Source organism: Centroberyx gerrardi, chromosome 13 (assembly GCF_048128805.1).
Source record: "Centroberyx gerrardi isolate f3 chromosome 13, fCenGer3.hap1.cur.20231027, whole genome shotgun sequence".
NCBI lineage: Eukaryota > Metazoa > Chordata > Actinopteri > Beryciformes > Berycidae > Centroberyx > Centroberyx gerrardi.
Window position 1 is genome coordinate 13,532,523 of NC_136009.1, and position 27,760 is coordinate 13,560,282.

The 27,760-nt window shown below is 43.1% G+C and overlaps 2 protein-coding genes across 4 annotated transcripts; one reads left to right on the forward strand and one right to left on the reverse strand.

Moving 5' to 3' along the window:
* Window positions 1–5,352: 5,352 nt before the first annotated feature.
* Window positions 5,353–12,100, forward strand: LOC139929240 (GRAM domain-containing protein 2A-like). 2 transcript variants are annotated; one of them, XM_071922079.2, is made up of 13 exons: window positions 5,353–5,590; window positions 6,527–6,661; window positions 6,966–7,023; window positions 7,244–7,316; window positions 7,636–7,739; window positions 8,177–8,266; window positions 8,443–8,514; window positions 8,647–8,712; window positions 8,913–9,009; window positions 9,261–9,317; window positions 9,449–9,548; window positions 10,183–10,293; window positions 10,814–12,100. In XM_071922079.2, exons 1-13 carry the CDS (start codon window positions 5,550–5,552, stop codon window positions 10,815–10,817), a joined length of 1,008 nt encoding a protein of 335 aa, XP_071778180.2. In that variant the 5' UTR covers window positions 5,353–5,549; the 3' UTR covers window positions 10,818–12,100. The 2 variants fall into 2 exon arrangements, with proteins under 2 accessions (XP_071778180.2, XP_071778181.2); XM_071922080.2 differs by having other exon boundaries at window positions 8,650–8,712.
* A 102-nt stretch (window positions 12,101–12,202) lies between these two features.
* Window positions 12,203–19,695, reverse strand: LOC139929241 (alpha/beta hydrolase domain-containing protein 17A-like). Of its 2 annotated transcripts, none has more exons than XM_071922082.2 (6): window positions 19,531–19,695; window positions 18,586–18,671; window positions 18,004–18,452; window positions 17,423–17,617; window positions 16,122–16,301; window positions 12,203–15,876 (listed from the first exon to the last, which is right to left on the reverse strand). In XM_071922082.2, the coding sequence occupies exons 3-6, from the start codon at window positions 18,447–18,449 to the stop codon at window positions 15,651–15,653; spliced, it is 1,047 nt and encodes a 348-aa protein (XP_071778183.1). In that variant the 5' UTR covers window positions 18,450–18,452; window positions 18,586–18,671; window positions 19,531–19,695; the 3' UTR covers window positions 12,203–15,650. The 2 variants fall into 2 exon arrangements, with proteins under 2 accessions (XP_071778183.1, XP_071778182.1); XM_071922081.2 differs by having other exon boundaries at window positions 18,004–18,455.
* Between the last annotated feature and the right edge of the window lie 8,065 nt (window positions 19,696–27,760).

Consider the following 27,760-nt stretch of genomic DNA (forward strand, 5'->3'; position numbering starts at 1 on the left):
TCCCCTGCAGCATGCCATGGGTGGGTGTTTCTGGCTCCTGCACAGTATGGGTTCTCTCCATCTTCTTCTACAAAAGGTAAGTAAGACAACAAAGACAAAAAGCTGAAGATATTACTTAAGTCCTCAGATCTCTGCATTGACTACCAGTACCTAAAATCAACTTGAAAATATTCTTGCTTGTCTACAAAACACTAAATGGTTCAGTTGCAAAAACTACATCCAATAGTGTTTTAGCTAGAATTGCAATAAATTCATGAAAACAAACTTGCCTGACCTTTTCTAAGAAGCCTTCTCTAGTTTGGCCCAGACTTCTTTCTCAATCTCCATGTGACGACCTGTGACTGGCCTCGGCAGTGGGATGATACACACAATGTCCTAACGGGTACCAAAGGATGTCTTCGCGGGCTGTCTGTCTGTTGATGACTGAACGTGAAACGCTTTGCATTAAAGCACTCACAGTTCAGATTTTGTGTCGTCGTGCACAAGCAGCTGACGTCCCTGTATGTCAGTTCTGGGCTAGGGTCACTGCCTGATGCATCCTCACAGTGGACGGAACTGGTGGCACATCATTGGGCATCTCCGAAACTGCTTTCTCAACTGCTTCCTCGTTGACAAAAAAACAACTTGATTGTTGTTTCTGTCTTTTGCAACACAGCAAACAGCTCTGCGGCATCAGGAATGTCTGTCCCTTTGCTGACCAGACTGTCAGCCCTCCTCTTCAGGGCCCCTCCCGCACCATCTGGGGCACCCTTCCCGTGGCTCGCCTCAAAGAACTTCCACGTCCCAGCAGTGAATCCTCGTCTGAACAGCTCAGTACAAAACAGGAAAAAATTTATTTTTTGTTTATTTTTTTGTTTATACTGAGTGCAAGGGCCATCACTGTAAAAATGGATCGTGGAGACCTCTGGATGTGCACTCTGCACGTAATCAAGCACTGGTGACAAGTGCTGCCAGATTGCCGGTGGGCCCTTTTGTCTTGAGGGGGACACTGTGCAGAAGGACATCGGGCGGGAGGTTGTATGCACATAAAGCACACCCGTGTGCAATGTTGTCTGCTGGTGTGATGCTCCGAAGTGGACTGCCTGTATTTCTGCGCTGTACTTGCAGAGGTAATTTTCAGAAAAGTCAACATGAATTAAGCATTCATGTGCTTTCAAGCCTTGTCTCAGTGCCCTGTAGGGGGTAAACTGATTCTTGATGTTGTAAGTGTGTCTTTTAAACCTATGCAGCAGCAGGTTCAGTTGTTCCAGCAGTTCTTCTTGCGTGGTCTGGAACTATTTTTTGATTGTGATTTTAGATGTTTTGCCATTGGGGTCATTCTTGTGCTCCTTATCCACAATTGCCCACTGGAGATAAGACACTTGACTCTCTGCATTGTACTGGCTAGAGACTGGGCAAGAGAGGTCCTTGCACTCAGAACAAAAAAAAGAGTCGGATGAACAACCCAAAAAGGTCGGAGCAAACAGAAGAGTGAGTAAGAGATGGAGCTTTCTTCTTCAGCCAAAAACATATTTAACTAAAATATTATGGATTTCTTATGAAAAAAAAATATTTAAAGCAAAGATGGGATATGGAGTCACACAACAATGCAAAAAAAAAAAAAAGATTTCTGAAGGATTTTAATCATTATACTTCATGGTAAAGTGTAGTGTTAGAGAGCGGGGACAGGTAACAAATGCTATTTTTTCAGTGTTCTAGGTAGTTTTTATTAATGTTTTAAATTATATATCTTAAATTTGCAATTAGATCAATGTGCAGGACACTTTGCTTAATAATAAAATGTATTTTACAGTTAATTTTCATGCATATTTATACATATAATGTCCTGGGGACAGAAATGGCACCCATTCGGCGGAATGGCTCATAAGGTGGGTCCAGATAACATCATCTGCATTCTTCCATGCTGTGATCTCACTGCTGATAGAAACAGCTGGTGCACCTGAAGAAGAAGAAGCGGTAGGATGTGTTCCTTAGCCGACACTCAGGAGGGGCTTGTGATGTTTGGCTGTCAGTTCTACTTCTTTGAAATCTCTCAGACAGCAACGACACGTTTGGAAGTTGTGTTTTTCACAGTTGCTTACATGCGTTTTCTCAAAACTCTAAACACAAAACACGAAAACAGTAACGCAAAATGCAAAACTCCACAAATCTCTTGCAAAGGGAAACACTGAATTTAAGACTATGTTATCTCTTATCAATCTTTCTAACAACCAACTGAAGAAAAAACGCTACTATCAGTAGGCTCGTGCCTTTTGCATGTTCAGAGTGACACTTAACCTGTTGTAAAAGACTGTTACAGTAATGTATATCTACGCAAATATAGTAACACACAACTACTTTATTTCAATCACAAATACTTTTCAATCAGCACTTGAATATGTGTTGGATATGTGAAGTGTTCTGCATACAAAACCCAATGCAGTAAGAGAAAAACACACAAAAAAAGGATTAAAAATGAGTCACATATGTTCACAAAGACTGGTCATTATGTATTATGTGATTGGTTAGGGTACAAGAATATTTCTTTATGAAATGACACATTACTGTAACATTGGCCGACCATCATGATTAGCACAGGCCTACTGATATGTAGTACTACACTATACTATATAGAACAGCAGCATAGTGTAGGTTACCTGCCTGTTCTCATGTCTGAATGTCCAGATGATGGAAGCAGCAGTGAAGCGGCTCAGGTTGGACTGGACTCTCTGCCCAGCCTCCCTCATGCTTAGTCCATGGTCGACCACACAGTGAACCAAAGTGAGACAACTGTTCTCCTTGTTCTTCTTCGTCCTCGTCCTCCTCTTCCTCCTGTCACTCCTCTTCTTCTAGCTCTCACTGCAACATTGCCTTCCATTGTTCTCAAAGAGAGCTCACCTGTGGCCTAGCTGTTTTATAGTGCTAAAGCCAATTGGTAAATGAAGTTTAGCATTTTGAATGGCAGTGCTTTCCAAATGAACACAAGCAGTTTTATTTTTTTAATGTTGTGCCTAATGTAGAAAACTGTATGTAGTGTTTTGCAAAAAGTGCGATTTAGAATGGCAAACTGAGTGAAAAGCAGAAGATGTCCTTGTGTGCTTTTCAGGTTTTCATGATTGTGTCTCAAGTTCCAGTTTTAGTGTGTAAACAATTGCGAAAAACTACAATAATAATAATAATAAGAAGAAGTGTAGCCTATGTTCTGTCCATCACTAGACAACTCGGTTACTTTTGAATGCTGGCATGACAGTTTCCCATTTCCTCGTTGATGTGTTGGGACAGGCCCAGTAACTTTAAACCTTTAACCATTTAGTATGATGACTATCATTATGAAATCTAAGTTCTCCCCCTGTAGGAGGAAGTCCTGTGTCATATGCATCTTGTCACTGGTAGCTGTGTTGTTTTCCCTCTGCATGGTAACCCTAAACCACAGTGCAGCTTCACAGACAAAGACAAGTCAGGGAGGTGAATGTCACCTTGAGCTGCTACTGCCTCAAACACGCAGCTACTGTGCATATACTGACAGAAGAAAATCAAATAAACTGTTACTCGTAAAGCTACACTTGCCCATAATTGCCTTCATCTGTTAGTGTTTGTATAGATTCCTGTGCTGACACTGTGCTGCATTGTGAGAAAGCTGGCATTAATGTTTTGATTTTGCTACACAGTGCACGTAATGTGTGAATTATTAAAAGTTACACTCATTCATGGTATTTTGCCAGATGCCAAAGCACATTCAAGGAAGTGCTGTCAGTGAAATTTAAACATTAGGGAATGGCAAATAATTCTGCCGTGCTACTCTAATTCAACAACTCATATTAAAGATTAGTCATAAATGACAGCATTGCTTTTATGAGTATGAGAGAAAGTCATCAACAATCCCTCTGGCCTGAAGGCAGCAGTTCTTTCACTCTGGCACATCAACTACTATCAGCTAAACTGTAATAGAACAGATCCAGTTGATTATGTTATCTTCTCGGATGTAATGTTCTCAGTACATTACATTAACAGTGTGTATGGGGTCTATCTGTCTAAAGAACCATGGAGAATGTGCAGCGGGAGAATTTATATCTTGGAGTTTCCCACAAGAACATTTAAGAAAGGGAAATAAGAATTTCCCTCACTAACATGATCTAATATCTTTCACACACAAGCCACACACACACACACACACACACACACAAATAAAGAAAGACTGCAGGATGCATGCAGGGTGATTGTTTGAGTCAGTGTTAATAAGTTGAATGCAGGCCTTTAAGCAGGTTCAGTGTCATTAAATGTTTGAAGACGTCTGCAGGAAGAGACTGAAGCCCTATCGAGTGTAACAGAAGGAGACAAGCCTGCAGGTAATTCCCTAATTCCCTTCTATTTCAAGTGTGATACAACTGTGATAACACACTCATGTACCAAACCATTGAACCAATTCTGCAAAAATACAAGCAATTCTATATCATACAACAAAACACAATTCTGTGCATTTGGCACAATCTTCACAACTATAATCTCTTGTATTCACATGGAAAGCACTGCCATTCAAAATGTTAAACTGAAACGACCAATTTGGCCACTCACAGGTATAAACACTCGTTGCTAAATTGTTCAATTACAAATCAGAGCAGAGGGCCAAAGGTGACTCCTGTTTTGGAGATGAATGGATGGCAATGCTGCAAAGAGAGGTAGATGGAGAGGAAGGGTGAGGACAAGAGGATGAGGAGGAGGAGGAGAGGGAAGCATAGAGAGCAAACAAGTCAGATGAGACCATGTGGTCAACCATGAGGGAGGCTGTGGAGGATATAACGTGGTTTTGAATACCTTTCTAGTTTTGCTTTTTGTGCCTGTGATTTTTTGATTTGCGTTTAGAGTTTTGAGAAAATTAGGTATATGATTTCAGAAAATGTGTGTAAACAATTCAGAAAAACTGTAGAAGATGATACCGACTCTGCCCATGTGTCCAAATGTGTCTTGCCATGTATCTGTGTTGCCGGCCGTCGGTAAGCCAGTCATTCTCTGATGTGTATCTGTGCAGGCTGAGCAGGTTGTATAGGAAGAGTCAGCTAAACTGTGATGACCCAGCAAACACATGACAAGTCTCTACATACCTATGTGTGTGTGTGTGCGTGTGTGTGTGCCACAGGGTCAGGGTAGCTTGTGCGTGACACCCACAGCAACTGTTGCCACGAGGAACAGAGCTCTTGGTGCCAATGGCACATTCATCGAGCTTCCTCCAGCCCTCCCTGATTGGTTGAGCTTGAGTGGAAATCCCCGCCTCTGAAAGCCCATTGGTCGCTCTCACAATAAGAAACCAGCCCTTAGAGTTGATAGGTTTGTGAGAGAAGGAGGCCGTCTTCCCCCTTTGTTCCCTACCAGCCTCTTGTTGCTCCAGGGTTAGTTCCAGGTGAGGAAGTCAGTGAAAAAGATTCAGCCTGTTTAAAAGAGTAGGTGACTGGATGTGCATTTGCAAATGTGAAAGAACGAAAGAGATCAACATATTCCAGAGCGAACAGTATGTATGGGAGTGTGTGTGCGTGTGTGTACATGTGTGTGTGATTACTTAGTTTGTATTTTCCACCATGAGTTTGAAGAACAGGAGATTCTCACTGGACAGCTCCGTGTGAGTACTGTATATATGTTTCTGTTTCTTATTTAATGTACATTCCCGGTGATATTCCTTGTTGAAGTTAGACAGTGATATTGTCCTTTTCTTTGAAATTCATCAACAATGCAAATAAACCATTCAAAGCACCAGAGGAGCTAGATGTCAGTATCTCTCCCTCTCTGTCTCTTAGGTTATTATCACAGTTTATCATAAGACTTTAGATGAGATAGTTTTATTCCTCTGTGTTATGACACCAGTGTTTTTTAGCTGGAGTTGGAGGTTCACAAAAATGAAACCGTTCTCCAGAGATCCCAGCTGTTGCCCAGAGACTGCAGACTAACCACAGGTCTAATAGGCTGACACTAAGTCCAAGCAATAGGAGAAAGTCAACACAACCAGTATCCAAAGGGACTATGTGGTTTTGAAAGTCCTGGGATCTTTTGAGCTGGTTTGACTGAATAAAAGAACTTGTTCAAACTGACTGAAAGATTGGATTTGATTAAAAAAAGAACAAGAGCAGTATGTTGCTGTTTCAACTTACATTTACCAACATTAGAACCACAGGTTGCAATACTTTTTTGATGCTGCAGATGAGAATTAATCTTTTTTGTTGTTGTTGTTGATGCTATCTTCACGTTATGTAACTAATTGTTTGCGTCTCTGAGTGAACTTTGTTAACCGCCATGTTTTAGCGTTTCCCTGGACAATCAGGATCTACTTGAACTGATGATAACAATCAGTAAAGATAATGAAATGTTTACCATGATCACGCAGGAGTTGTTTTGATCTCCCACCAGGGAGATGTCTATTTATGCGTTTGAATCTGTGTACGTCTCCATCGCTTAAACATTGTTCTCTATCTGTCACACCTGCATCCATTAGAATAAAGCTTAGTCATTAGTTTCAATCAGTCTGACGGTGTGCTCCTGGTGCCGGTGTGTGTTATGGCAGCTGTCTGGACGGGGTGGGAATCCTTGGCTCCCGGAGAGGCAGCAAGATCAGCAAGAGGTCTAGACAGAGTCTGGACGAAGCCCAGCTGGAGATCCAGGAGTTGAGCAGCAGCCTCGCCAGCAGCATCTCCCTCAGGTAGACTCTGCCAACAACAACACCCGGGGATAAGGGAAAATACAGGCTGGAGATGCCTCGAAAATTAAATGGCGTACCCAGAGATAGTTGAGTGATTAAATCCCCCGCCTCTGGAACCATATGTGTCCCCCCCCCCCCCCCCCCCCACTGGCTTAGGATCAAATCTCACTAGAGCTTTCTCTCCTGTGCCTCCTGTACTCTGCTCTGCCTCGCTACCTTTCCATTGTTTGAAAAAAAGAAAGGTGAGTGGAAAAAAAATCTCATTTCTGCTTTCTCGGTGCCTTCTCCCTCCTCCTGTCCCCAGGGAACAGACCATAGCAGAAGAGCACCTCGACCGACCAGATGGGCTTATCAGTAAAAGTGTAAGTCCGCCTTAAAACATCCATCACAGTTTAATATTACCCAACTCCCTCCTGTTCCCTGTGGCGCACATACAATACCACCTTTTCTTGGCTTGGCACCGACAAATGGAGTCTTTTACTTCAATTAACAACCAGCCTGCTCCTTCTTCTTCTTTATTCCAGAAAAACCCCCAAGCACAACACACCGTCGTGCCATTTATTAACTAATCTTTTCCCACAGAGCTTCCTGAAGCACAACAAAACCTTCCACAAGCTGTTCCAAGACATTCCTGAGGGGGAGAACCTGACACACAGTGAGTTGGGCCGAGGTCAAGAGTCTCTTACTTATTCCTTGGTATTGATTATGGAAAGTCCGTCACGTTGTATCCCTTTTACTGTTTGTCCCTAATGTCTGCGGCGGCCATTGCTGTCTGATTAAGTGCTGCCTGGTACTTTGTTTGCCTAAGCAGTAGTCTGCATTGTGAATAAGTACAGGAGCTAGTAAATGATTCAATAAGTGTGTCTGTGTGCTACTTCAGGGGTTTGTTTTAGAGAAACACCTACAGCTTAAAATTGCATGTGTTGTGTGTGTGTGTGTGTGTGTGTGTGTGTGTGTGTCTCTCTCTATTCTAGCATTCACCTGCGCCCTGCAGAAGGAGGTGCTGTACCATGGAAAGTTCTTTGTCTCAGAGAACTATGTGTGTTTCCACTCTTCAGTGCTCCTCAAAGACACCAAGGTAAGGCAGCCAGGTGCATTCGGGTGCAGCACACTCCAAATGAGTTGATTGATTTCACTGGAAAGTCATACAGTGGCAGAGCTAGTTCATTTTCCCTTATTCATAATTGCGTTTCAGGGCCAAATCAATATGTATTTCCTTTCAAGGGAGAATTCACTTTGGTGGAGCATTTTCCCTTTTTAGCTCACACACCTCCAATAGATGTTAAGGATGAGAATCCGCTGTCACCACCAGCTTTCAGGCTTTTTTTCCCCAGCTTCCAATATCAAGGATTGCATACAGGCAGATTATTTTTTGAAAAGTAGGACTCTGGATACAGAATAAAATGGAGGTTGATTGTTCGTGAACTTGAAACGATAGGGTTCTAGTAAAGTGAAAAATCCTCTGCAAGGCTGTGAAGGCAACATGTTGTAGCATCTCCTCTCAACACATTGTAGGTGGTGATCCCTGCATCCAGCGTGAGGGAGGTGAAGAAACAGAACGCAGCCTTGTCCATGTTGTCGATTCACACTCTTGATGGAGAGAAGGTCAGACTCCAATTCAAAACTGTCTAGTGTTTTTGGAAATGTATTACTTTTTTATCATTTTGGGGCATTGTCAACTGCTGCAAGCTTCTATTTTCAAAGTAGCCTCCCTAACACTCAGTATGCATGTAGTGTGTGCTGTTACAGAATTAATGCTCTGTCCCGTCTCTCTTTTTCAGTTCTCTTTTGTGTCTCTGAGGAACCGGGAGGTGTGCTACAAACTCCTGCACTCCGTCTGTTTACAAGCACAGGTAGGCGCTACACTGATCTGTGTACATGTACAGCCATTATTTCTTAATGAAGGCCATTTTGTGTCTGAAGGATAAATCAAGTTTGTGTGTGTGTATGTGTGTGTGTGTGTGTGTGTGTGTGTGTGTCTGAAGCAGGGGGAGAGTGCCAACAGCAGCCCCCGTGTCTCCTCTGCAGAGAATGAGGCTGATCAGGACCTGGTAGGTTCGCTGCCCATCTGCCATCAGTAGAACAGAATCTGGTCACCTTCTGGACATTGTAGACTTCCGTGTGCATGCCTGTCTATAAACATCCCAGATAATCAAGAGCATATTTCCCTTTACATGAATCACTTTTAGTATCATCGCTCATGGTGACACAAAAGTTAACCATTAGCATCGTTGTCCTTACTTGTCCACAGATCTCCAGTTATTCCAGTATGGACAGTGTAGACCAGGGCCAGAGCAGAAACAACAGCATCTGCCTTGACAACGACTTTCCTCACCTGCCCAATGGAGGTAAGGGGAATTCCACAAAGAAAGAATGAAAGAGAAAGTAAAGTATGGAATGGAGTAGGCATCCCTGGTTGGGGGAATAATATTTCTTCTATTCAATTTTGACTTTAGTTCTGTTTGAGATATGCTTACCATATTCTCTGTGTCGCTTGTGGCCCTTGTGACCGAGACAATGATGTTGAGGGGATTAAGCTATGCGTGTAATAGCTTAGTAATGGCGCTGAATGTAACAAAATATATTTGTGCCTTCTCAGTTCCTGGAAGATGCAGTTCCACTCCTCAAAGCAGCATGACAGATGAGGAAGACACAGGTGTGTGTGAGCAGCACACACAATCAAACACAACACATACATAATATTCACTCATGTTGCCCATAAGGCACAGAGGGAAATATCATTATAGCTGGAATAACCAGATGATGTTTTTCTTCTCTCACAATCAGCTGAATCGTGGATGAGGAGCATCACTGAAAGGCTTGCACCCCTGTTGTTCCTGAGAGAAATGACCAACCTCGGCGTTCTCTTCTACATCTATATGACGCTGTGAGTATTCCCATTTCTCACAATCAACCTCTCCTTCCATCTCCCCACCCCTTGGTACACAGGTGTGCAATTTTCCAATATTGCTTTGTAAACCTGTTAATGGAGAACGTTTGAAAGAAGAGCCCTGGGGGTTTTAACATGAAGGTTAAAACAGGTTAACATGGCATATCTGTTCTGTTCCGCCTAAAACACCATGTCTCTATTTTATGTAGAAAGCTTTGCAGATCACACAGACATTTTTGAGGAACTGCAGCTATTTCTAAGAAACCTACACTAGGTGCACATTTTGGTATGTTGTCTTTCTGGATTGCTAGCTCTTCAGGAAATAAAAACATCTAATCGGAGCGGTTGTATTCAGCCAGGTTAATTCCTTGAAGATGTGGTTATATTGGTTTATAGATGTGTTATTGCATAATGCTCACACACTCAGGTTCCAGATAGTTTAGTGACGTCCCACTACAGAGCTACTAAACCCTTGGTGTGAACCAATCTTGGACTGTCTACTCGGCTTTAGACACATTCTGTTCTCACAAATTGAAAGTGCACTGGAGTAGGTGAATGTAAAATCCACTGCCAAGGCATTCAGGAAGTTATTTGTGTGTGTGTGTGTGTGTGTGTGTGTGTGTGTTTATAGAATGGTGTTGCTCCTGTTGGTATCTGGGTACATTGCGTTGAGGATCATAGCGCTAGAGGAGCAGCTGAATTCTTTGGGCGCCCTGACTGAGTTGTCTTTTCACCACAGACAGTGAGTATGCAGACACACACACACACACACACACACACACACACACACAGAAATTCAAAGAGGAAGCCTGTCAAATGAAAAACCAGTAGGCACACTGGGGAATGTCCATTGAGGACCGGTGAAGCAAAGTGAGCATGGCTCAAACCGGTTATGGCAACTTCCAAAGGAATCATTGGCAGATTAGACACGATCAGAGTGGTTCTACTGGTTCACAGGAGCACCGTGGATAAAACATGTGGTTACAAGACGTCATTCCACCACATCACATCGCAAACACACCCACTGACGAAGTATGTCTGTTTAAATTTAACAAGAGAACTGATAAGAATCTTGTCCCCAATTGGCACAAAAGTGTGTGAAGATGATGCATCATTTTTGCCACCAAGAGTGGGAATGCTATCCCCACTCAAATGCCCCTGTGTTTTAAAGTTGCATGGATACTTTCAGCAGTGACATGTAGTGTGTGTAATGACTTAAGAAATGCGCTCCTCTTCTCACACTGTTTTTTGCTCTTTTGCAGGTAACAAGAAACATGGCCAGTGGCAGGAGACTGACACAAACAAATCCATAGAAACCAATGCAATGTACCACTGTATGATGTCCTGTTGTACATTGATCACTGATGGACAGTCTCCCAAAAGCATCTTAGCATTAAGATTGTTTGTCCATTTGATATATAATAATGCCTTTTAGTGAACGCTCTTGTCCAAAGCAACTTACAATATGAGTGCATACATGTTGTAAGGTGTGTAAGGTGACATGTGCAACAAGGGCCACAGTGATGTAAAGGTGCATTAAGATGCTTTTGGGATGTCCGACCCTGGTCACATGTGGTGAACTACATGGATGACAGACCTTGTTGGCAGAGAAGAATCAGGACAATGTTTCTCTTCTGAGCCCACCGATCAAAACTGAAGTGCGGCTCTCCTGATGAGCCACATGGAGGCGGCCTGCTGTTAATTTACTGGCCAGTGAAGCGCTGAGATCAGCTAGCGGAGGTTGCTGGAGTCTTGGCTGCGCTCAGTTCTCCTTTACAATTATTTTCTTGGACCGACACCACAATCTCCAACAATGAAAACACAATGGAGCTGCTGCCAACAGGAAGACGAAAGAAGCACTTCCCTTATCTTGAATTTCAAATGATTTGCAAATTAGATTAATGCTGAACTTAAGGGTTCAAATTGTGTAAATTGATTGCTGGAATCTAATAATATTTTGTTATCATTTTTATTGTGAGAGACTGTCAGTGGCATTAAGAAGCCAGCAGAGGGCAGTCTCTCCCACTAAACTGATTCGGTACATTATGGGACTTCTCCATGCAGAAGCTGCACACAGGCACCAGGGCAGGATTTGGTTCACTTGCAGTTAAATTCAGGAACTGGATTTTCCTCAAAATACAAATGTTGAAAAACTTTTGGCATTACACCTTTATCATGTCAAACCTATTAATAAATAATCGATTATGCTACGATTTTAGAATGCCTGCACTTCAATTTCAGTTTCTATTTTGAAATTTTGTCAGGGAAAGTGCTTTCATTCAGACCTTTGGATAAGCTTATACTCCAAAAGGTCACTCATGAATCTCATCCAAATGCAGCATATTACTATCTAGAAATTGAGCCACTGTAGTCAAAAATACTGATACTTTTTGGTCATTGTTTTTCGAATCGCATGCACAATCTTAACTCATGCCCTGTACAAAAATACAAAAATGATTAGTGTGTAAAGTCAATATTGTCAGTTTCATATTTTTGTACATAAGTGATCTTTTATTATTTTCTGTTGTCAATAAAAAGGTCAAGATTCAGTCCCATGAATTAATTTCATTACATCATATTCTCAGTTCAAAAAAACAGCAACATAAAATTACAAATCATAATACAAACAAAGAATAGAATAGGTAAGTACAGTAACCATATAAACAGCCCACTCATATTGTCTAGCCCCCCACCCGCCATTGCCCCGCTCAAACTCTAGCACAAAACTCATGACAATACATCAGTTAGTATCAGTAATAAAAAAAAATTCAAATAAACGTCCTGTTTTTAAAAAGCGCTTCAATGTTCCAATGCCATGAGTTCAGCTTTGCCCTCAGACAGTTTACATACTAATAGAGCTAACTCCCCACCCCATCACTTGCTCAGCAAACACAAAGGACATGCATACAGTTTTCACTGTCCAACCCCCCACCCCCATTAATTAACATTCAGGGCCAGAGGATACAATATACTTCAACCATAGTGGTGCATCGATAAAACTGCAAATTCCCACCCTGTTTCTTAAACCAGACCCCGTGAAAGGTGGATCCAGTGGTTTCCCTGATAATACGACCTATCCAGGAAAAACTGAGGCCTACTTCTGCATTAGAAGAGAAAAGGGATCCTTCTCTGCGGCCAGTTTGACAGCTCAGATCCCTGGCTCAGTAGGGATTTCCATGATACGTATCAGAGACACAAAGCACAGGATGAGAATGGAAAGATTCCCTGTCTGTTCAAAATGGTGATGGGAAGCAGTTGGGTTTGGGTAACCTTTCCACCACATACTAAGACCCACTTGTACTCACAAAATGGAGTATCCAGATCAGTGCTAGTTCAGTACAAGTTCCCTTTAGCATAATGCAGCTACCATCACTGAAACTGAAGGGGTCTCCTATGCACCAGGCACTTTGTGTAGATCTGAACGAGCTAAACAAGAGTGAGCAAGATGGCACAGTGTTAGCCCATCACATGGAACGGTGGCGCTAGCCTCCCACCATAACACTAGTTCTTCTACTTTGCTTTCAGGTCTACACAGAGGGCCTATTAGTAGTTTTTCAAAATGGGACGCTAGTATCCTTGATGCTGGCCTGTTGAAGACAGTCAATAATTCTAAAGAAGACACACAAACTTACATTGTATACCCTTAATACACTTTGGATGCTTTGTACAATAGTGCTGAACTTAAGACCTGCTTTTGTCATGCTTGATCTGAATATATATATAAATGTGTAAATATACTGTATACTACAGTACATGTACTATATGTATGTATCTGTGTGTCCATGTGTAGTGTAGAATCGTGTAGTGTGTGTGTGTGTGTGTGTGTGTGTGTGTGTGTGTGTGTATGTGTGTGTTATGATGTGCAAAGGTGTGTGTGGTGGAACCTGCACCACACCAACAGTGAGAGGCTCAAATATGGCTTGGGTCAGACATGAAGCGTGCTGCCACCCATAGAAGAGCTCCTTTACATTAGGGCCACAGATGTTAAACATAGCTAGTAGGCATGATGCCCTGTCCTGGGACCCTATTAGACCACAGTATCCAAGTCACACAGTTTGTCAAATCACCAATATGGAACTTGCATGGTTTTGAAACAAACTGTATCCATGGCCCTATTTTACAGTACACACGTTCCGATTCATTACCTCAAGACAAAAGCCTTTGAGAGAAAATGTGTTGAGGGTGAGTGTGAACAAGAGCCTGTGGGACCCTTGCGATGAGTGCTACTTCAACAAGACTTGTTTATAAAGGAAAACAAAGTGTGCTGTAAGACTAAAAGTTAACCTCTCCATCAGCATTACACAGGAGAACGTCTGATGAAGCAAGAGATGATTACTCTGAACACATGGTTCCTGATCAAATGAAAAAATCTGTCATAAACTTCATCAGTTTGGTCAACTGAGCAGCCACCTTTATGGGTGCTAAAGTTGTACAAGTTATACCTTCTAAAACCTCAAAATCCAACCAGAGCATATAGCTCCAAATAAGTCTGTTCACCAGATGAAACTACACAATATTCAAAGACGACCTCAACTGTTACACTTCATTCAAATTAAAACTCAGACTACGTATTCTTATGTATTCCTGCTGCGACCAAGCCAGTGCAGAACTGTCCAACACTTTTACTTAGGCTATAACCTTCTGTTTAGAGCCAACCAAGCAGATGTGACCCAAAAAAATCACATGTCAAATCATCTTTCCCATTACCCAGGTAAAACCTGCAATTCATTAACGGTTTCAATAATGCCACAGAAATATCCACAAAACCAGAGACATCCTCAGTATGGCTCTCAAAGGCCTGCTTCCATTTCAACATTTCCGCCAGCTCTTTGTTGTTCAGAAAAACGAAGGACTGGATGGGGAAAAGCAATACAGCGGAACCAAAATCATTCCCTCTAACTTGCTTCTTCAATTTTGTGAACAATAAAAGGCTAAAGCTACAGCACAGACCTAAGGAAATAAAGTAGAAGTTGGCCATTCTGTGATCTTTTCAATGAGTGGAGACAGAAATGGGAGAGAGGGAAACGGGAGACATACAACAGCCATATAAGCTATGATAGGATTCCAGACTAGTCCTTGAATTTCCACTTTAACTGACAGTAAAGGAAAGGAGATGGACCCCCAAACCACACAAATACAGAGCAGGTTAGTGTTAGCTGGACAACAACATAGGAAATGCCCTGGCAGTCAGATGGATGTCCATTATTATCAGGTAAACAGGGAGTGGGGGGGCACATGCTTGACCAATGGTTAAGTCCTCTGGAGAGACAACTGGTCAAGCTGTGGAGGTATTCTTCATACACACACACGCACCGGTTTTTAGTTTGATAAGTCTCCATATGCCTCCTCCACATGCAGTCGTCCACGGTCTGATAAATGTCTATCAGGAGGTCCTTCATTTCTCTCATAACTCACACTCACACACGCACAAACATGCACACCCTTTATTCAGGTGTCACAGGTCCATGGAGATATGAATATACACTCAACACTTACATACACAATTGCATACATTCACCAACACGTCACTCTTAAAAATGACGTCATTTTTAACACATCTGTGCGTCTTCTTTGGGACAACGCACACTTGTGTTACTTTTCAACACCACACAAGATAATGACAATACATTTTAACATAACATGTTATTGTAACATACACTACCAGTTAAAAGTTTGGACACCCCTGATTGAATGTACTATGTTTTTAATTCTCTTAAAGCCATTTTGATCTAAAGGTTTATGCTTAAATGCTTGAAATTTGTTTCTCAGTCAAATATAAATAGTGAAGTTGATCCTATGTATGAATTTCTTTCCAAAGCCTTTGCCTCTCCATCAAGGCAAAGGGCGGCTACTTTAAAGAATCTAAAATATAAGATAGTTTTGATTTGTTTAAGTGCCCAAACTTTTGACTGCTAGTGTATGTTGTGTTGAAAAGTAACAAAAATGTGTGTTGTCCCAAAGAAGACACACAGATGTGTTAAAAATGACACATCCTTTTTAAGAGTGTTTCTCACACACAATTTGCAAACACGCTGACATCCTCTTTCTCTCACTCATTCTCTCACAATCACACACTCCCATTTATACAAGCTGTTTGTTTCAGGCATGCTGTGCAGCCAGGTCCTGGTTGATGAAGCGCCGTAGCCTCTCCAGGTACTGGCTGTAGAGCTCGATGTCGTTGTGACCGGCTCCCTCCACCCAGAGGGGCTCCACGGCCTTGGGACAGCGCTCAAACAGGGCCAGGCCGTGGGAGAAGTCAATCACTTCATCCTCCGTACCGTGGATGATCAGCACTGGGGACGGGATCTTTGACACCTTCTCGATGCTGGAAGAAACATGGTGGAAACGCAATTAATGCACAAACTGTGCTGCGGCGTGCAAGGTTTTATAAAACTCAGGAAATTGGATCGATCCATCCATCAATACTGACCAATAATGACAAACAGGCTGCATTTTAATGAACAGGTTTGAGATCCATTTAAACATATTGACAATGCAGCAAATAATAAACCTTCAGACATGTGATGTACGAAGGCATGCTGTGCATGCTGTCCCGTGAAGGAGACTTACTTGGGGAAGGCATCGAAACAGTATGTTTTCTTGGTGTCGGGGAAGGCAACTCTCATGCCAGAGGTGAGAGGGGAGTGGAGGACCACAGCAGCACACTCAAACCGTGATGCCAGGTCTACCGTGGGCACTGTGCCAATGCTCTGTCCGTACAGGATGATATTCTCAGGGCTGATGCCATACCTGGGACACACACGATTCATCACAGAACATCAGAACAAGAATCGCTTTTATTCGCCCAGTACAAGGTGCAAAAGGAATTTGATTTAGTTCATTGGTGCTGACATATGACAAGACAGTTACACAATACAGTATTAAATTAACTAATTTAAGGACCTCACATCTAGTGCAGACAAGGTATACTGTCTGACAGTAAACTAATCTAAACACACTTCAAGTATCTATTTAGAGCCAAAGAATTGTTGCAGTGTAGAGGAATTGGTATAGTTGGTAACAGTTGATATGCTTTACATCTATGTCAGTGTCCATACGCAGATCAGCTGAGTTGAGTCTGTCAGTGCAACATGAGAGGACATCCACCTATAGCCTTTGAAAGGCAATTTAACTCTGTTTCATATCGATAAAGTGTGAAAGAGATAGAGATAGAGCATGCTGATGCAGTGCCCGAAATTAACTTTTTGGTTAAACTGCCAAGTGCTGGCAAACTAAAAAAATTACCAAGTAATGCCAAGGATGATTTTTACTGGCCAAATTAATTAATATACATTTTTCATAGAAATATGTCACCTAACCTGTTTTCATTGCCATTTTGTGTACAGAATCAGGTAGTGTGTGAGTAGATTTAGAGTTTTAATTTAAAACTTGCTCACTCACTTATACTATAGATGTTGAGAGATGAGTCTTCATTTTTTGTTTTTAGTGGCCTCACACCTGCTATGTGTTGCCACCTGGGAACGTTAAGTTTCTATTAACATTAGGCTCGTTAACCATCCTGGCAGAGAAACAATAGGAAAAGTTTGCAGAATTTTAGATACTACTGTGTAGAGCCAGCATAAGGCAGCCAATCAACAGCCTGTTTGATAGAGAGCCATTATTTTGCTCTAAATTGATTGGCTCATGGTCAGAAAGAGTGTACAGTGGACAGCAGGGACAAAGTCTGAGAACAGGCAAGGCCAAAAGCTATATATAACTGAGCCAATCAAATGTTATCGTCTTAATAAGTTACTGGCCAATGTGGCGGGTGATCCTTACTGATTTATCCACCAAAGACAAAGTTACCGGCATTTGGCGCTTGGCAGCTGTTAATTTCGGACCCTGCATAGATGTTTTTTAGAAAAGTTTACCGAGATCGGAGGGCGTGCCAGGCAGCATCAATGTCTGCATAAAGGTTCTTCTCGGAGGGCTTGCCAGTGCTAACACCATAGCCTGAGTAATCGTAGGAGAAGATGTTGCAGTTGATGCGCGTGCCTAAGCCAATGTAGAAGCTACTCATCTGGCCCAGGTCTACTGCATTACCATGGGAAAACAACACTGTGAACCTGAGAGACAGACCAGAAGAGAAAGAGTTTAAGCAGGTAAGATGAAAGGCAGGGGCTTGAGGCAAAACAGAAAAACTGCTATTATGTATTTAAATGATGCGGCATCTCTGTTTGTAAGAACTGAGTAACTGCACAAGTATATTTAGGATGGCAAAATATGGGGCAGAATTGCATACGACTGCAAAGATCTGCCCCCTAAATCTAAAAAATACATTTGGTATAGAATGTTTGCATGGTGCAATATCATAAAGAAAACAGTTCTAGCACAAGAAGCAACGCAGACTATCCTATTCAAACCACAAGCAAAACAGAGACACGCAGGAATGTGATCCATCTATGCAGGCAGGTTCAGTCTCAAGGTGTTAAGGGAGTGCTGTGTGTCTCACCTGGCATTGGGGGCACAGCGAATGTACATGCATCCAACCCTGTTCCCTCGGCTAGACCTGGTCAGGAACACGTCCGTCACGTCCAGCTCTCTCTGGGAGTATTGGAACTCTGCCCTCTCCGTCAGATGCAGCTTCCACCTGCCCTCGCTGCTGCTGCTACCGCCTCCACCTCCACCCCCTCCACCTCCACCTCCACCTCCTCTGTCTCCTCCGCTACCACCGCCCAGCCGGGAGCGCAGTCCTGGGGCTCCAAGAGGTGGTACAGCAGCCCCAGTGCTGGGTCCAGAGGCTCCAGCTCCAGCTCCAGCTCCAGAACTTGGATCTGGGTCAGGCAGAAGGGCATAGGTGGGCTCTGGAGGGAGGAAAGCCAGTTTGGCTGCAATGCGGCTGGGGCAAGGGGGGCAGCAGAAGAGGCAGCATAGCTCTCGGATAGACAGACCGTTCATGTTCTGCTAGAGAAAGAACATGAGAGAGAGAAATTTTAAGGAAGAAGAACAGAAAAAGAACAGCAAAAAGTAATGTGTGGCTTTCTAATGTGTAACAGCTAGCCAGATTATTTTGGATATCCAAATATCTGTATACCTGGGTTCTGGATTCCCTGGGTCTTGAAATGGACTGGCACACAAGGGTGCCAATGTTTCCTGGTCTAGTCACTCAGCCTGCTGGATCTCAAAGATAAAGGCATGTTATGACATATTTTAAAATTATGAATTGACTCACCATGACACAATACACTACACAACTACACTACGTTGCACAACTATGTACAGTCAGGGAGACATGGCCACTTACTTTACCTGCTGGTTTTATGTAGCTACGCTGATATACAATAACAGATGACATAGTAAGGAACTACCCAAAGCCATCTTTCTTGTCCCGTTAAGTATGATATTTGGAGCTGAATAAAAGTCTACATACACTGGGCCAAATGAAAATAGCAAACTAGCATCAGATTTGTGAGGAAGAGAAAACTGAAAGGTATGTAGAGACACGATGAATTTACAATAGAATGGAACTGAGTGAGGGTTACATGGTTGGTTATTGCTGTGAGGGTTTTACAGCTCCTGTAAGCACGTAGCATTACTGCAAAAGTTATACACTTAACCACTATAGGATGATAAAATCTCACCACCGCATTGAGGTGATTCAGATGCACTGATGTGGCCATGGACACGGGTGACTGTCTACACCACCCCCACCACTCACACATACACAGAGAGCGAGAGGGACAGATTGTTACGCTAATGGTAATTTAGCTGGTTAATATCGCTGTTCATCTTTGACGTTGCGATATAAACCCGTAGCTTTATTTTTTTTCATCAAATTAACATACTATAAAAGGTAGAATACAACTAGACAGAGAGTAGAGCGGCAGACTGCTGCTGTTAATGGACACTGGACATTGTGCACGTTAATGCTAGCTAACATTAAGTGTCAAAATATCATCCGCTACCGTTATCGTTAGCAAGGCAACTAGCTAGCGGTGGCTAGCTTGCTAGCACGCTAGCTTTAAAGCTAGCTACTTACCAATTCACAATGGGTAGACAGACAAGCTAGTGTGCCCCTATATGTACACAAAAGCAGCACAATACTTCGAAAATCCTTCCTGTGTCTTGACATGGATGATTTAACTCAAGTATACTGACAGCTGTCGGTGGCTAGCTAACTAGAATTCATGGCAACCAGATTTTTTTTCTGCCACAGTCCGAGTAAACCCGGAAGTGACGTAAAAAGCGTAATCTCTATCCGTTAGTGAAATCAATACGTTTTACTAAACTTCATCATCTTTTACAAAGTGATGAAATGTTTCTGTTTTCTACAATAAATATAGGATACTGTCGCCCATGTAGCCTGGAATATTGTGAATGTGGTTTGTTGCTATAGGTATTTTATTAGGCTATTTCGCATTTTGCAAAATAAATGTCTTTACATTAGACCACTGATTTACAACTTCAATGAATAGGCTATCACCAAACACATTTTTTTTTTATCAGTAAACAATAAAATGAATGCGTGTGTGTGTGTGTGTGTGTGTGTGTGTGTGTGTGTGTGCGTGTGTGCGTGTGTGTGTGTGTGTGAGAGAGAGAGAGAGAGAGAGAGAGAGAGAGAGAGAGAGAGAGAGAGGGGAGCTGGAGAGAGAGAGATACAGAGAGAGAGAGAGAGAGAGAGAGGGGTCCTCCATTCATCATTGATCCACTGCAGGACTCTGTGTTTCAGGATGTGTGAATTATGGGCCCCTGCTGTCACTATGCTTGCTCTGCGCTGGACATTCCACCTCGCCACTGTAAATTAAAAAAAGGAGAGTAGATTATGCTGACTATTGATTTCAAAATCGTAGCTTATTGGTGGAGAAAGTGCAGTGCCGGTTCTCCTGGCGGAAGACTTTAATATAGTCAATGGGAAATTGCAGGATTTGGGATTTGGCTGGGGTCTGAGCAAGGCTAACCGTAAAGAAAACCTTCAGTCTGGATTATAGAGAATTCCGATAGGGTGCTATTTAGCAATTTCATTGGTTAGACTACGGGCGCTCTTTCTCCGGGGAGAAAAAGCCTTTTGTAGTTGACTGGGCGTTTTGGACGCGCTCGGGAAACGGTGATGCTACGGCGACGCGCAGAAATCGTAGAGGGAAGAGACAGGTGAGGTGCGGCTGAGGAGCTGCTGTTATTTAAGAGAGGCTTTGGGTACCGAGAGCCGTGGTATCCATCCCCCTTTTCTCCACAGAGAGGAAGAAGAGCGACCGGAGAGGGCGAATTGGCAATTGGCACCTGTCACAGCCTCCCTACCTGGCCATCTGGCACGGTGAGTGGGCCAAATGGTGGGAGTCGGGCGAGATTGAGAGATGGATGAGTGTGAGGAAGACGGGGGGTGAGGGGTGGGGGGTTGTTGAACAGGTACAGGCTATATGGCATGTGCGCAATTTTATTACTGCCACCAAACGCGATGCTGCATTAGAGAGGCTGCTCCGGGTTAGGCAGTAGATGATGCCTCAGTGGCACCGTCTGGACCTTTGTGGACATGAAGTGTTCTTTGTGTCTGCTGCAACTGTTAGCCTGCGTTTTAGTTTCATTTGCATAATTATGTCTGAGATTATTGTTCTTTCACATGTTGCACGGGATGCTTACAATGCTTCCATCTTTTTAGGAAGGCTTTGGTTTGCTGTGGTGTTCCAGCACAGAGGGATCGCAATACTTGTACATTATAACACTGCATTACAAGGGCAAGCACAAAGCCTGGTGGAAATTCTTATTTAGATCACGACCTGGATCATAGGTGATTATAAGGATGATTGTTGTGAAATGTTGTGTTTAACAGTTCCCCCTGTGCGGAATAATGATGTTTTATTAATTGTGTGATTGTAAGGTTCCCTGTCAATAAGACTAAAGGTCAGATGTGCTGATTTGCCAGCCATAAAGCCAATTGATTAGGTCATTACTCCCTCAGAGTAGAGTAACAGGAGTTCCATGGTAGACGCAGAGAGCAATCTATTATGTAAAATGTGAGAACTAAGGAAAAAAGATAAGTCATAAGTGATTCAATCAGACACGCATGCTCTCTGCTAATGCCATGGCATTTCTACTTTAGATAGTTGGTGTCAATGCAGACACCTAGCCTAACTGAAGAGGGAAACTATAAGTGAAAAAAGAGAGTGAACAATCTAAAATATATCCTTTGTCCAAAATGTGACTCCCACTTACAATATCTTATCACCCAAATTGCCTATAACCGCACTGTACATTCTGCCTTAACAACCTTGGTGGTCCCAGTAAAATGCTCACCTTCCTGCTGCCCCAGCTTTTGTTGAGGTGATTTAGTAGTTATATGTAATTTATTGTTTACAACTTCCTCCTTCACACTAAAAGCTATCAAGTTCCACAGAAGGACTATAACAGCCCCCAGCTGCTGCTGTTTATGTTTGTGTTTCTGTTTGAGTTGGAGGGCAAAAAGAGGAGGTGGTTGGAGCCAAAAAACAAGAGGAGAGGGAGGAGAGTGACAGACAGAAACACAGACAGACAGATTGGGGGATACAAAGGATAAGGTGTGGCAGACAGCAATCTGGCATAGGCTACAAGGGGATAAACAGGGTATGTAAAAGACAGACAGAAGAAGGGAAGGGAGAAGATAGACACAGAGCAGAAATCACAGAGTGAAGGAGCAGCGAGCCGCAGACAGACAGTCTGAGCGGGTGTGAATGGTCTCCCTGTTATCCCCGCTGCCCACACAGACAGCCACACAGCAGCCGTGTGAGCAGGTGCTAACCCCACCACACAGCAACCGCAGGGAACAACAGGTGCAGCCACTGTTTCCTTTGGACTCCCTTTGGAAGGCGGTCTAACACCCCTCCATCACAAACATACAGGAATACAGCAATACCAAAACAAAGGCCTTCTAACAGCAAAATACCCACCTCCATACTGCCCAACACTAAGTAGCAAGTAAAAGGACACTTCAATCCACATGTAGGAACATAGCATGTACAGGCCAGGCTTGAGTGATTCAATTAAAAAATTAATTATGCCGCAAACAAAGTTGGAGCCACTTGAACCAATAACGCAGAGCAGGCTGCAGGTAAAAGCAATCTAGAGAGCCTCGGGGTGAGACAGCTGCCCACAGGGACATTTAATGAGCTCTATTGATCACATAGGACCCTATTCAATCACACATGCTAAGGTGAAACCAGGGCCTCTCAAGCACAGAAAAAAATTTGATTGGGTTGTTAGCTTTGGATTTTCAGAATTCGGCTACTCACAAAGAGAGTAAATCAACCGCATATTAATGTGTGGGGGGTTGCTGAGAGCCCTTTTCTACAGACTGTTTAGAATGACAGTCCTGGATTTTGTGTGTGTGTGTGTGTGTGTGTGTGTGTGTGTGTGTGTGTGTGTGTGTGTGTGTTAAATAGAGTGAGATGAAAGAGAGAAGGGGATGTGGGAAAGAGAGAGATGTTACCGAACAGCTTCTCCGTTGGCTGTTCCTATCGCCAAGAGAATACGTCAAGAAATCGGTGACAAATTGCCTCTCTTTACCTCTGGTACACACAGAACGACACTGACTGACTGAAATACTCTTGGTTGTAATACTGTTGGGCTTTAAGCCGCAGAGCTAGTAAACGTGCAAATTCTCATTTCTACTTATCGCTTTTTCCTCATTCATATCAGAGAATGGGATTGATTCATTTTCTTTTTGAAAAACCCAGGCATATTAAAAAACCCAAGACGCTGTTGAATTGAACGCTGCTCTTAAGTTTTGTCAATCAATTAAACATATAATTACTGCAGCTCTCTTTGTTTTCACACTCTGGAGATAGCTCCCTCCCACTGCTCTGCTTATCTATGAAGTAATGCCAACGTACATTCGTTTGATGTCTAGATGAACTTTAAGTCACTTCCAAAAGATTCTATATCAACTCCCATCTGCCCTAAACGTAACCGCCCCTCTCTCTGTTTTAGAAAGTAGGGCTGTTAAGGATTATTCATTTATCTGAGGCCAAGATATGTGAAATAAAGCAAAGTCGTGTCTAATGTCAAGAGATTTGAAGGAATGCTTATTTTCCTCAAAAGTAGCTGGATATCTTTTGAGGTTCCAATTTCACACAGAGTCCAGTATTTATCTGGTGGTAGGGTGGGCCTCTTTAGCACAAAATCAACACTTTAAAAGGGAGCTGAGTCCATATACCTCAGGGTAGTGAGATCAGAGGGACCTAGCTGGGCAGGCATCTGCTGGGTGACCTATTCCAGCGGGGTCCTCAGAGCAAGGACCTCAGGGAGTCATTCCTCAGGATTAAGGGGCCAGAGGTTCAGGACTCACGCTGGCACGCCTTCTTCTGCCTGTCAGGAGCTAGCTCTTTTATCAAGACAGGTATTCAAAATAAACTGGCTTATGTAAAACATTCTCTGTGATGACATGAAAGGCCTCCATTAGCCTAATGGAGCCTTTTCAACAAGTCCTTTCAGATGTTTTGACAAGAGAGGAGCAGTGTCAAGGAAATAGCCATCATAGAAGCTGCGGAGCTCTACCTGTGACAGACTCTTCCTTAGTGCCAGAAATTGTACAGTATGCGATAAATGTGGTTCAGGTGGTTAGGAAGCTGGACCGTCTGGATGTGGTTGCTGCATCGGCCACACATATTGCGTTACAGTGCCTTGAAGTAGTTTCCGATGAAAAGACTTCTCATACACAGTGCTGAACTGTAGCTATTCATCTTCAGTTTTATGGTCCTCTGTCATCATTGATTCCTCCCCTGAGGTGCAGCCTGTTGTCAATGCATCCCCGTGCACATTGTGTGGTCTCTGCACGTTACACAGCGATGCCAACACGTGTTCATTTTTTAGCATATTGTTCTGCCTTCCCTATTACCTTAGCAACACCTCTAAAACACCCGCTTTGTCAGAGTCAGGTAGATAACAGCATAGAGATGATGGGTAAAGGCGTGAGCATGTAGTGCGTACGTGTGTACGTGTGTGTGTGTGTGTGTGTGTGTGTGTGCTGTAGTGTATGTGCAGGTGATAGGTGGGTGTTATATTGAGGAACTAGAATCTTGAATGTTTTCTCTTCAAGGCTGGTTGAATGAAGCAGCAGTGTCTATTGGGCTGAATTAGATTTTCTAAGATAACTGTAAAATGTAGAAGGAAGCCATGAAGTGTATCAGAGCTGTTGAAATTGCCAATAGTAAAGACTAAGACCTGGCTTGACTGTCTTATCTTCACCAGTTGGCTCGTGACTCAAATAAACCTGTCTCTTCACTTTGCATGCAGTCAGTCCACACGTTAAACTGCCTGTCAAATTGCTTGTGATATCACAGCCGTTTCTACTCAGAAAGATAGTGGTATTCTAATTTCTTGCCTTCTGTGACCTCATTTACATGATAAAATGACCGTCCACTTCATGCTTTCACCGAAACACACACAGGCACACACGCACACGCACACACACACACACATACACATACACATACACACAGACAAAAGACACAAATAACAAAGTAACCTTTTCACAAATGCCACTGCTGTGCCACTTGACTTTTTACTTCTTTGCACAAAATTAATGGAAGTATATAGATTTCTTGGAAGGTTGGTCTACTCATATTTTGCTGCTTTTGTTGTCCAACAAATTCAGCAAGCACCTAAGCCAAAGCCAGGCTTTAGTTATGGCAGCTTAGCCAGAGGGATTTGGAGGACTTTTTTATTGGAAGATAAAGGCGCAGCCGAGTCCTTTGTCTCTCAGCTACTCGAGATGGTTTTGTAGCCTGATGAAGCTTTGTTGTGGCTAATCTGTCTCTCTCCTTCTTCCTGTCCTCTCCTCCACCCATCCCTTCTTTGCGCAAACACAACTTTTCGCTTTTAATTATGGCTTTTCATCTGGGGCCCAGTCACAACTGAGAGGAGAGGAGCAAAGCAGAGCAGAAACACAATTATACCTGCGAGGGGGAGAGAGGGCTCTCGGGGGAGGTGTCGTCTCTGTGTTCTGCAGGTATATGTGCGTGTGTGTGTGCATGCATGTGTATGGCGTGTGTGTGTGTGTGTGTGTGTGTGTGTGCGATTGTGCATGCAAGTGTGTACGTACATGCGTATGCGTGTCAATCTACAAGCAGGTAGTGTGGCATTTCGGTATCTGTTGTGTAGACCACCTATTGTGAGCTGTGATCCTCTTAGCAGGCTGCTGCCAAAAGAGCTATATTTACCCTTATTACTGGTGATCACAGCACACAGAACATGTTGGGAATATGAGCTACCTTGCATCCCATGGCTCCTTCTACACCAGCACCAGAATCTCCTCTAACAGGGTATGAGATATGGTAATGGCTGCCACGTTGAGCCTATTTAGCATGTCCGTTGTTGAAGTGGAAAAATAAAAGGCAGGGAAATGATGAGCTGCGGTCAGTGAAAAACAGAAGTCAAAGAAACCACCAATGTAATAAAAAAAACAGTGATATTTTCAGTTGGTGTCAGTTTACATTTTATTTTCATGAAAAAGCGCTCCAATTTTCATGTAATATCCTGAGGCTGATTCTACTTACTGCTGCATATTAGGAATATATATCACAGAGATTAGCGTAAAAGATGGGTAAGCTCTCTTACGCAAATGAAAAGGTGTGTAAACTGTCGCCTCTGTGAGCATGCTCCCCGGAGACAGATGCCATGGACTACACCTTGTACAGTACAGAGTGCACCATTAACGCTGCATGACACAACAGCATTAAAACAGGTCAAATTCATAGATGTAAGCCCTTTTCATTGTTGTGCAATTAGGCTGCATCTTCCTCGCTGGTGCATGTGGCGGGTGTGTGTGCGTGTGTGTGTGCGCTCGACTCTGTGCTCATAGTGTGTGTCTGAGTGTGTGTGCTGCATACTCATGTGCTCGCCTCCAGCTCAGAGCTGTGCAGTGAATGTATATGTGCTTACTGCAGTCAAGCTCTGGTTAGTAACGTTTGCCCTTGCTGCAGCTTCGTACAGCACCATAAATGTGTGTGTGTGTGTGTGTGTGTGTGTGTGTGTGTGTGTGTCTGTGCGTGTGCATGTTGGTTTCTGTGTGTGAGAGAACGTGCATTGCTGTCTCAGTGCAGCATCATAAATGCATACAATACAACGCCTTTTTTGCAGCCCAACATTTTGTCTTATCCGAGCCGAGTGTTTGTGATTGATTGGTGTGCACCTACATTTTTGTGCTGTGCGAAGACTCATAAGTATGTGCATGTCCACTATCCAGAAGCTGTTAACTAGCTGCATCCATATAGGCTGCTGTGTGTCCATCAGGAGCAGCAATATAGCTTCAGGCAGAAGGCCTGATTGGAAGAGAAGTCTGAGGGGAGATGGAGCTCTCTAGCTGGCTAGACTCCAGCTCTGTCCATCCTATTTTAATTACCTATGGCACACACCCAGGGGAATATCTCCCTACCTCGCTGTCTGTATCTTTCTCTCTTCTCTCCTCTCTTTTCCTTCTTCTCCATTCTGTCTCTCCACTGCTATCTCCTCTCTCTCTCTCTCTCTCTCTCTCTCTCTCTCTTTCTTTCTCTCTCTCTCTCTATCTCACACACACACACAAATACACACACACATACACACACCAAATAGCACATGACCTAATAGCGCGCAGCTGCATCAAAGGCCTATGCAGAGGTAACCTTTGCATTAGCATATAAATGACCCTGTAGATTGAATAGTGTATTAGGATATTTAACTGCAAAAAGGCAGATTCCCTTAACTCCGATTAGACCTGCTCTGAGGAGACAGGCAGCCACTTGAGGGAATATCGCCTCCACCTTGATAAGATAAAGACATGACACAGTGATTCCACTGCTGAAGACAGAGAGAGTGGGTATGTGTGTGTGTGTGTGTGTGTGTGTGTGTGTGTGTGTGTGTGTGTGTGTGTGTGTGTATTTGTGCTTACCTAGGTGTGTGTGTGTGTGTGTGTGTGCGCGCATACATGAATGTGAACAAAGTGAACAGGTCTGTGTGTCTGGATAAACATGCGTGTGTTTTTTTCTACGGTTTCTCCACCCTATTTGGTTTGACACCATGTGGCTCATTCTGTGCCAACGGTGCCAGCTGTTAAAGGAGATTTCTGGTAGCATTGGCCTCATTCCCATGGTGGCCATTTTGAACAAGCCACACTCGGAAACTCTACCTGGAGATTGGCATAGCTATATGTAAGACTAGCATTACTTCAACACATAAGGGAGGACTTATAACAGCTATTAAATTAGCTAGCAATCATGGGAACAACAATTACGACTTCCTGAATTTAGCAGTTAGCTAGCTTATTA

What these genes read in the sequence shown, in the direction of transcription:
- LOC139929240 (XM_071922079.2), top strand. Translation starts at nt 5,550, where the DNA reads ATGAGTTTGAAGAACAGGAGATTCTCACTGGACAGCTCCGT. An exon ending in TTCTCACTGGACAGCTCCGT is followed by an intron (nt 5,591 to 6,526) that starts GTGAGTACTGTA and finishes GTGTTATGGCAG; the next exon opens with CTGTCTGGACGGGGTGGGAA. An exon ending in ACACTCTTGATGGAGAGAAG is followed by an intron (nt 8,267 to 8,442) that starts GTCAGACTCCAA and finishes TCTCTTTTTCAG; the next exon opens with TTCTCTTTTGTGTCTCTGAG.
- LOC139929241 (XM_071922082.2), bottom strand. Translation starts at nt 18,449, where the DNA reads ATGAACGGTCTGTCTATCCGAGAGCTATGCTGCCTCTTCTGCTGCCCC. An exon ending in CGCTGTGCCCCCAATGCCAG is followed by an intron (nt 17,618 to 18,003) that starts GTGAGACACACA and finishes TCTGTCTCTCAG; the next exon opens with GTTCACAGTGTTGTTTTCCC. An exon ending in TGGCACGCCCTCCGATCTCG is followed by an intron (nt 16,302 to 17,422) that starts GTAAACTTTTCT and finishes TGTGTGTCCCAG; the next exon opens with GTATGGCATCAGCCCTGAGA.